At 38.5% G+C, this 10,575-nt stretch overlaps 1 protein-coding gene across 1 annotated transcript in view; it reads right to left on the reverse strand.

The window, feature by feature from the left end:
• The window catches only part of srrm4 (serine/arginine repetitive matrix 4), a 71,531-nt gene that overhangs the window by 4,914 nt on the left and 56,042 nt on the right, over positions 1-10,575 (reverse strand). The window contains exons 7-11 of the mRNA XM_024276159.2: positions 9,488-9,571; positions 8,767-8,926; positions 4,691-4,980; positions 2,727-2,909; positions 2,550-2,648 (exon numbers count right to left, since the gene is read on the reverse strand). Coding sequence (XP_024131927.1) covers positions 2,550-2,648; positions 2,727-2,909; positions 4,691-4,980; positions 8,767-8,926; positions 9,488-9,571 — 816 coding nt within the window. The remainder of the gene's footprint in view (positions 1-2,549; positions 2,649-2,726; positions 2,910-4,690; positions 4,981-8,766; positions 8,927-9,487; positions 9,572-10,575) is intronic.

The raw sequence follows: 10,575 nt of genomic DNA on the forward strand, positions 1-10,575 counted from the left end.
GTGGTGTTTTATTAGAAGGAGAATAACCAATTTGTCAATATTAATTTACCTTACAAAAGGAGAGGAATATAAATGCTGGTCGCTACAAGAAGTTGAATAAAGCATCAGTTCAGAGAGAAAGTTCATCCATTACTGCTTGTTTTGTCCAGACGATGAAGGAAAAATGTGTTTTAAAGAAGCCTGCGCAGTGATATCGAACGTTTGGTCTGTGTGACCGGAACTTCTTTTTTAGGTGTGCGTTATTACTGTGCATTATCAGTTTTTAATGCACACCCAGCAGCCAATCAGAATCGAGTATTCACCCAGACCATGGTATAAACACATTATAAACACAGACCCACAATATGCAGAATACAGAAATAACTGGAAATGTATATTGTAGATTTAAAAAAAAGCATAGTTTCGATTATTATAACTAATTTAATTAAAATGCTAATTAAATCCGGGCTGCAAAACCAAAGGAATAATTCTAAAGTTAAAAACACGAACAAAAAAATATACATATGCATAGATACATATGGAGACACACAAAATGAGAGCAGAGTAATCAGACACTCTTTAACGCCAGAGCTTTAGTTTTACATTATTTTGACTACTGTAACTTGTTACGTCCCCAACAGCCAATACAAAAAGAGGACTATATCATAGAAACTGGACACCAGTAGGGATAAAAGGAATACAGTTTAACAAATAAATGAAGTCCTGTGTCCTAAAACAAATTTATTTAGTTACACATTTAAACTGAAGTGTGAGGATGAACCCCTAGATCAGGGGTATTCAAGTGCAGGCCTCGAGGGCCGGTGTCCTACATGTTTTCCAACCAACCTTCCATTGAAGCTCCTTATTGGCTAAACATACCTGATCCTGGAAATTAGCAGCCAATAAGGAGCTTCAATGGAAGGTTGGTTGGAAAACATGTAGGACACCGGCCCTCGAGGCCTGGACTTGAATACCCCTGCCCTAGATCTTGTTTTCAAGGGGGTCCTCCATTTCAAAAAGATAAAAAAAGAGTAGAAACCAAATAAAATAGTACAAAACACATAACAAAACACACACACTCACACACAGAGCAGTAGAGGCTCTCAATATCAACCCTACACCCAACATGACATTTCAGGAAGTTTAAGTAAACAAAAAAACAAAAACTGAACTGAGAAAAAAGAAATAAAAACAAATCACGGACAGCTAGTGAAAGCTAGAGACAATAGGAGATTGACTATGTTTGAGGCGAATTGACATTAACAGTAATGAAACAATTACTGTACTGGTTCAAACAAAAAAAGACAAAACAAAAGGAATTGGAACCTCGGCCAAACAGAAAATAAGTCAGAAAAACTGCTGGCCCAGTCATGTCAACCGTCTAAGTCTGCAGCTCCTGCTAATGCTGCATCACTAAATCTAACTAATGAAAATAAACAAACAAAGCCCGCAAATCAAGACTACCCCAAACTAAAATAACAAAAGCCAGCAGTATAAGACTGCTGAGGATAGAGGAGAAAAAGAACCAAACAAAACCAGCACAACAAAAACTAAACCTAAATTTGTGTGTGAAGTGGAGGGGCGACCCCAGTGGATTCATGCTGATCGCGGAAACAGTCGAAAAGTTAAACTATGTCAAAGAGAGCGTGTTGGCATCTCCAGGGTTGGTAGGAAACTATTCTAAAATCTTCTTCCCTTCTCCCTTCCCCTCCATTTGAAGGGGCAGTTTAGGTCCAAGTGTGTTTGGGAAATGTATTTTAGAAATCCGACCCTTCAAATGCTCCTTTTCTTCACGTGGGTGCGCTCTGAACCACAGACGTTTACATTTAAATGTAAGTAATGACTTTTTGTTGTAGCATGACCTTTTTAAAGTTATAAACTGCTGTTGTTATGTATATTTAAGCGCGGGAAGCTCTAAAGCTAGCAGACTGGCGATTATTGGTGACGTCATCGTTCAAAAGTGACGTCTGAAATATGAGACACTATTTTTTATAACTCTCCGTTTGGAGGGCTAAATGAAGGGGAAGGGAGACGGGAAGAGTTCGGATTGGGCCTCTGTCTTCTTGACACGTTTGTATTGCCTCCTAGAGGTCAACAAATCAAGAACCCCCAACATCACCCGGGAGTGTTGAGCATCCTTCACACGACCCCAGAACCAGACTATAGCCACTCAGGAGGTCCACATGGTCCAATCCACCCAGGGATTCTTCTGCATGGACAGAGGCACGGGCAAGAACTCCCAGGACTGTACAGGGAGTGGCCAAGTCAACAGTGGGAGTACAGGAGAACTCACATCATGGACAGAGGCCCACCGGGAACAAGGAGCCAATGGACCCAAGACTAAACCGCCATTCACATTCAAAAGCATCAAGCTCCTCCCACTAGCTCCCAGCAGACTTGGCCAGGCTCAACCGGTATGGTCTTTGTGGGGGCTCCAGACAACCAAACACCTCAAACTCTAACCAATCGGCACCACTCCGTCCACATATCCACCTTCAGGAAACTTGTACCCAGGAGGGGAGAGACGGACTCGAGCGACAGACGGGGAGTTATTAGGAGTTGAAGTTCACCTGTCAGCGCTGTGTCTGGAGTAGCTTCCTCTGGAGCTCAGGCTGGACTTGCTGCCTTTTCGCCTGACATCTGAGTGACTGGGGGAGCGCGAGTACGAGCTGTGAAGAAACAAAGGAGGCTGACGCTGCAGGAGACGAGGGTTTGAGCTCGTTTACAGCACATGTCGTCATATCTACCTGCGAGAGGACAACGAGGAGCTTCTGGAGTAGCGTCCCAAGTATCTGGAACTCCCTGAGGATCTGCTCCTGCTGCTGGAAGAGCGACCTTTTGTCTGAGACGAACTCCTCCTCCGCGATTCACAGCTGGTTATCGCTGATGATCCGACCACCTCTACGTGACATCCCAAGGTTATCTGCTCTCTGCAAACACGGTGGGACATTCCACTGCTTTGAGTATCAGGAATTTAAACATACAGCAACTGAACACATCAATAGTAATTCAAAATTTTAATTTCTTTCTATCTCGATGCATAAAGGGGCATACCATCAGATTGTATGTCTTGGCTAGTATCCACTTTTTAGTTTGGCCATGTTTTAGGCAAAAACCTCTCACAGTCACCTTCAACAAGGGCGGCCGCACACGGAGCCACCGTTCTCCTGAGGTGACTTTATCCAGAGTACATTTAAAGTCTCTAAATTCCCCCTTTTTTTCCATGGCCTGGTTGGAAAACTTCATGGGACAGAAGAGAATGAACGAATTTATAAGGAAGGACGAAGCAAAAACATTGCCGGTGGGACGGTCAGAGAAATCCTGCTGAACTGTGTGCTGACCCTCCTGGAACCTCAATTATGAAGCTCGCCAAAGACGTTTTATGCAGTTCAGTGAACTCACACACAGTCAGTGTTTCTCTATACCTATAACACTTTTATATGCTTGCCTTCCAGAACATTCTACACTGTTTGGAGCTTCTTATATGTTGCAGTCTTGTGTTGCATTGACTGCAGAAATGAGGTTGTGGGATTCTTTTCTTTGGCTTCACAAAGGAGGATCAGGTGTTTCCTCTGCTAATTGAGATAAAAAATGAGGGATTAGACCTTTTCGTAGAGGTTCATGAACTTGTAGAGTCACTGCAATGTCAACATTTTTTCCAGAAATCATGTGTTTTAGGAGTTTTCTTAACCGGGAAGGAGGGCTTAAGGAAAAGGATAACCAGTTTTAGTCTGTTTAGCTTGGTTTAGTAATCAGCTGTTTCTATTTTATGACCAACTTTCTGCTTCTGTACATTTACTGACATGAAGCCCAATGTGGCAATTGTTTTGAGGTAATGGGCAATTTAAATAACATTTAATTGAATTCCCAAATGGTTACATTTTGACATATAGCTAAGGACCCCCCCACGGGTCCAAATTTGACGTTTTGGGTGTCCCCAACTTGTCGTTTTTTGACATGCTCAATGTTCCAATTAAATCACAAACTGGTACCGGTCCAGTACCTGGATGTGGACCCCACCGGATACCCTAACCCTAGACTTAACCTGGAACGCGGATCGGTACTGGCTTTGGACGGTGATCCGTACGTCTTTGAGCTGGAATCTGGATCTAAACTGTACGGCTGGATAACTCTGACGTTGCTCGGCATTTTTGTTGCACTGCTGGTATAAGGGTGGGGCTGTGAGGGGCTGTAAGCTAGCGGTAGAGAATGTAAATAGAGAGCTCTCGGAAAAGGAGAGCAGAAAGATATTGTTGATCTGCGCAGGGGTGTAGCTAGAACATTTCATATGGAGATCCAGGATGGAGCAGAAGACTTTGTAAGGGCGGTGAAAGGAATCAAACATAAGTATTTCAAACCATTTTATAATTTTTATTATTATTAATATTATAACAGCAGTTCTTTCAGCTAAGGTGCTTCTATTAATTCTCAAAACTTTTGAATCATATATTTTTTTATGATTGTCAATAATAATACTAATATTGACTCAATATTGTGGCTCCGCCCCTGCTCTGCGCCCACAGGTGAGTTCTAATGAACTGCTCTGGAAAACTTTGTCCTGGAAAATTACAATTTTTTTTGATTTTGGCAAAAAATCCAAATTAAAAGACTGTTGGGAACATTTTGAAAAGATTGAAGAGGGTATTGACAGATAGACTTTAGTGTTTTGTCAGCTGTTTTTCACCTTTCTCTGACTCTATACATTATTTACCTGTTGCTGATTTGATTGCAGAGGGGTGCAGACAGGCTGTTTTCCCCGAAAGGTTTGCAGGAGGAAGCAAAGCTGGTCACAGAGTTCCCTGAATCCGAGGCGCTGTCTCTGAACGCCGAGGCCACGCGTCCCGTCCTGGCGTATTCAGCGGCGCTCGCTTGGGAAACACCAGTTTTGCTTGACGGAGGCGAAGATGTGTCATTACCAGAATCGTAATCATGCGGACCGTCTCTGCAATCTTGAGCTCCGCTTCCGTTGAAAAGAACTTTTCCAGGATTTGAGGGCAAAATCTGAAACAAACAAACAAAAAAAGCACATGTTGAAAGCTGCCCTGCATCAAACAAAACCTAATTTCTGCTTTTTACAAAAGGCACATCTTCCCTTAAAACACAGTGAAGAGATTTTTATTTTCTCGGGACAGAAGAATTTGAAAGATAAAGACATCATGCAAGTCTGAAGCATGCGATTATAACCCTGAAAGAAAGTCTGAAGAAAAAGAAAAGAGTTCAGAGATCTAAGCTGAAACTGTACAGTTATGAGAGAGGAGAAGAAAAGAAAATCTAGGCTGGATCTACTGGCTCTAACTCAAGAGAAGAGAAATCAAAAAAGGAAACAAGAGCCCCCCGCTGAAAAGCCTGCTTTAAAGAACATTGAACAAACGTCACAAAAAAGAGTATCATGTAGAAAAGAAAAGGTTTGAAGACAGAGATCCCATCAGTCTAACTAAGAAAGCCCTCAGAAAGGACAGAAGACTGAGCTCTTTCTCCTGTCAGAACAAACAATTAGCCTGCAGCCACCTAAAAGTAAATCCCTGAATCTGCGGATAGCAGCAACTTACCAATCAAGATTTCCTCCTTAAGTAGGTAAGGTGTAAAAAAACAAAACAAAAAAGGGGAAGAGCGGGCAACATAAGTGCATCATTAGAGTCCAAAATTGCATGAAAAGACAATAACCTTTTCCTTAAACCCAGAGCCAGTGTTCTGTTCCTTTTTGCTGGATTTGTTTTTTTCTTTTTTCTGGAGTGAAAATGGAAAAAAAAAAAAAAAAAACGTAGAAAAAAAGAAAGGGGAAAAATGCTTTTTCAAGGCTTGAAAGTCTGGTCTCACAAAGGCTTTTTCACCAAATCACTTTTAGTCAATTTACAAGTTATAGTTTTTTAACGACTAGTTGAAACTGTATGGAGAGAAAACAGACTCACCCTGATTTATGTGTGCTTAATTCTTGATTTTTAACTCAGATAATACATTTTGTGCAGAAGTGCAAACATTTTTAAATAAAAAAAATACAAAATAAAATTTACACATGAACAAATTAAAATTACAACAGCTTAAAACTAGTTACACACACAAATCTTGAAAAAATAAGCACAAATCTCCTAATATACACACACAAAACTGCATTTATGAACAAATCTGATGTGAAACTCTTCACATCTCCAAGATTTATTTTATTTTACTTCTACATCTTATACTTATTGTAAATATGTATTGTTTGAAGTTACAAATCAAGAATTACACACACACACACACATCGGGGTGAGTCTATTTTCTCTCCATACAAACAGTGCTACAAAACTAATTGTTGTGTTTTTGGAGTTAATTTAGATTTTTACAAGAAGAGAAATCTTCATGGATTTAATGTAAAATGACCTCCTGATATAATCAAGATTCATTCATTCAACTGCATTTCAACTCTGTGATACATATTCAAACTTGTTTTGTCCAATCACCTTATTTCATTATGATCCAAAATAAAATGAAATATATTTATGTCTGTTAAGTCAGGACACTTTATATGTGAATTTCTTTATAATTCTTTCACATATATGTGAGAAAACAAACTGGATAATCACAAATACAGTCAAATACAAATGTTAGCAAAGGTTTTTTTGAGTTTTGATTTGATTTTATGTGAAGGATAAAACAACGTAGTCTTGTCTAGTCATGTCGCTGATGAAACCTAAATAACACGCTTTCATTCCCTATTTCGTTGACCGTTGGCATGATTATTGACGCAGAGAAAAGCAGCTTTTCAAATCGTCTTTGCATCGACAGGCAGCCATTGTCTGTATATGAGGACTGGAGCAAGTAAATGTGACGTCATCCATAGAAACCGGCTTACTTTTGGCTTCATGAAATCAGTTCAGTCACCATTTTTTCATATTGTGGATGCCGCCATGTTGAGGACAGACAAAACTTAACCAGCGATTGAGCCGAGATGTTCTGAGCCCTCGTTTCTATGACAACCACTCTTAAAATAAAAGGGTGAGCTCTTTAGAAGGCCACACCCCTACCTCTTGAAAAAAGGCTACACGAAATCTGTCAATCAAACCTTTTGAATGTTTGAACCACAGGAAGTACTACTATTACTGAGGCATCTGATTGGTCAGATTATGATACGAATAACTCACAATAAAGTTAAAACTATAATGAAACAAAAATTGGTTTATCAAAAACAACTTCCAGGCAGTTCCAGTTTGGACCGTCAGGGGGGAGGAGTCATTCAGCCCAGTTCTCAAACACAGTCAACGTATGCAACACTTTTCTAAAGTAAAGTGCTGCATGATAGTGCAAAGCGGATTTTCTTCACTTTGGAATATACTGGAATAAACAGTAACATTTGAAGAGTTTAGTATTTAAAAGAACGAAATGAAACAAAAGCTTTAATGTTAAAGGCTTAATTATTTTTGTAGTGAACAGGTTTAACCAGATTTTGAGCTCCATGGAAATAAAGACAAATGAACAAATATCAAGTAAACTCTTATTACTTCTATAGCATTCATGATGGTAACTGATGTCCATCATTAACCCTCAAAACTACAGTAATAGTAAATGTTCAAATTTCAATCCAGTTAGAACTCCTGCTCTCCTTTAAGAGCCGTGCAAATTAAAAAAAAATATATTTCACTACAAAGTTACTGTCAGAGTCCCAAAAGAAACTTCTGATCAGAGTTTTTCTTGTTCATGGTGGATCTTGCCAATATTTTAAATAAATAAAAGAGTAAAAATGCAAATATACTAAGACAGAATACAAGAAAAAGGTGCTAACATTTGTAAACGTCTGCAATTTTATTTCTTAGTTTTTGTGTAGGATTTAGTTAAATAACATGAAACAAATACAGAATGAAAAGGGAACATTTTATTATTACACTTTACTTTTATTTAGCATCATTCCGGCGAGAGAGCTGCTAAGATTTAGACATAAATTAATCAAAAATAAAAGAAAAACTATGAACAGGAAAAATTCCTTCAACAAAAAAGCCAAGGAGAAAGCATGCAAAGAGATAAGAAGTCAAAAAATGCAAAGACAGAAATGTGCAGCACATTGCAAAGAGTTTGTGTTTGCTTTTCAATAACTCATCTTTTTGTTTCATTTTAGGAAGTTGGACAGATGACTGTTAATCTTTCTATTTTGGGTTTTACTGGCTTGAATGTAATATTTTAAGGAAATAAGCAAGAAGAAGACACCAAAGATCTTTTGTTACTTAAGTATGTGGATTTTATTTATGTAGTAGTTCACTTTCAGCTTATCCCTTTCGGGGTCGCCACAGCGTAACAGCACCCACTGTTTCGCATCAGTGATTTGGCAGATTTTATTTATAAATATTTATAATTATTTGCTTGATCATGAAAAAAAATTCCTATTAAAGACACATTTCATGGTTAATCTTTTAGATTTTTTTATTTTCAAACAACTTTATTTGCAGATTCTGAACCTAACATGATTCTTAGCTTTAGTGAAATCAGTTCACAATGAAAATGAAACTTTATTGACAAAAGCACAAAAATAAAAGTGAAGCAGTTTGGTTGAAAGTTAATTGTAAAAGCTCCTTTTACTTTGCTTTTTTATCCTTTCTCTTAAGACGAAGTCTAAATGTAAAATTGAGTTTGGAGTGAAACAGAAATAATTTAGAAAACACCTTTGCTCCACAGCCTTGCTTGTATTTTTTTTTTTAAATCCAAAAGAACTCAAAAAGTCAAAACGTAAACATTTGGTTTGGACTCACTATCAGCTGAAAGGCTTCTAAAGGAGAAACAGAACCAGCAGCAACACCTCGACTGTTCCAGGTTACTTACGGCGCAGGCCGACAGGACGGAGCGACATTTTGGAGCCGCGGTACACACAGATTTGGTTGTAGGTCTGGCGTCCGTGTGGCGGAGCGCTGCTCTGGTTTCCTCTTCAACAGCTGCGAGGTCTCTAAAAGTCTGATGAACCACAGACTTTTGCAGAGGATATCTGTGAACGAAAAGCTGCAGTGAGCTTGGAGAACGTGGAAAACTGGGAGCTGGTTTAGTTACTTTTGTCAGTTCAGAGAGGATGGAAAACAAAACAATTTGAGAAACTCTACTTTTGGCCCGAACAAATCATTAAATCTGTTCACATCCACATTGACTCCTTAAATTATCAGATTTTCTGATGACTTTTTAAACAAGACATTCCAAGATCCCTGAAGAAATCTGAAAACAAGAAATCCCTGAAAAGTTCTTAGGAAAATCCACATCTTCCTGGTTTAATTCTGCAAATCAAATATTGTAGCAAAAGTTTAATTGTGCAAACTCTATTTGACCTTTAAAACCCATCAGAGCTTCCTCCACATCATCTAATATTTTGGGATGCGTCATGATTGATTGTATTGATCAGGAGACTACATTTCTCAGAGATGGTGATAGCAGCTGCTGATGTGGTCGAGGAAGTCACCTCCTCTTATCACTTCCCTCAGCAGACACTCTGGACTGATAAGATAAATGGATGGAGTGGGTGGGTGTGTGGGGGTGTGGATGGGGGTGGGGGGCGTACCTGTCCTCTGTTTTGGAACGGCAGGAGGAATTATCCGACCGCAACCTCCGATCGCGTCGCCTCCGACGTCTGTGAGTCCGAGAACTAGGAGGCGAACAGAGGAGTTACATGGATGATGAAGACGTTTCTTCTTCTTCACCATTTCAAAAAATACACTTTATTTATGTTTTGTGGCTTCTTATTCATTCATTTAGCTTTAAAAAATACAATAACTGAAATAAAGTAGTGTTATGCTGCAATTTTATTATTTTTGACAGCAGCACAAGTTCTTTTCAAAATAAAATACACCCAAAGAAACTCAAGTCAGACCCGACATTTTCTACCATTGTAGTGCACTTGTGACGATGTCACGTTACGCTAAGGTTTGACAAAATGCATGAGAAAAATGAAATTCTTAAGACAGAGTAAAGTCATGAATTTATGTTTCGTTTAACATCTGTATTCCTTTTGAAAGATGGCGGATGCCTGTTTTTTGTATTTAAATGATTAAAAAAATAAAATAAAATAATCAAAGGACTTTCTGGATTTTGTTTTTTTTATTACTGGTGTACCAGAGCTCTGCATTCGCTTCGGAGATAATTATTTTTTTGTTGACACATCTTGTTTTTTGGGGGGGGGTTTTCTGAAGTTCTGGAGTGGATTTGAACTTTTTTTGGACTGAACTGAGACTGGACGGGACTTAACGGTAATGTTTGGTTTTGGGCTGACTATGCAGCGAACATTAATTCATTGTATGCACTATGCACAGGTTATGCCTGAAATTTTGAGTTGATGTTTTAACCTAAAAAAATGTTTCTCCACATGAAGACATTTTTTGAGTTTTACCTATTTTATGTTAATTCTTCAGTTACTTGGCCAGTGATCCTTGTGGATTGCTACAACTTTCTCCTTTTACTACAAAAACTAAACATGACAACATTGGTGTAGAACACAATTATTTAAAATATCAATAGATTACATGTAAAAGCAAATGAACTTTGCATCTGAACGTACACATCTGTTCAGCAGAAGATCCTGAGATGTGCTATTATGTATGATAATATATTATATATATATATTATTTATTATACATTAATATATATATAATA

The sequence above is a fragment of the Oryzias melastigma genome, linkage group LG9, assembly GCF_002922805.2.
Source record: "Oryzias melastigma strain HK-1 linkage group LG9, ASM292280v2, whole genome shotgun sequence".
NCBI lineage: Eukaryota > Metazoa > Chordata > Actinopteri > Beloniformes > Adrianichthyidae > Oryzias > Oryzias melastigma.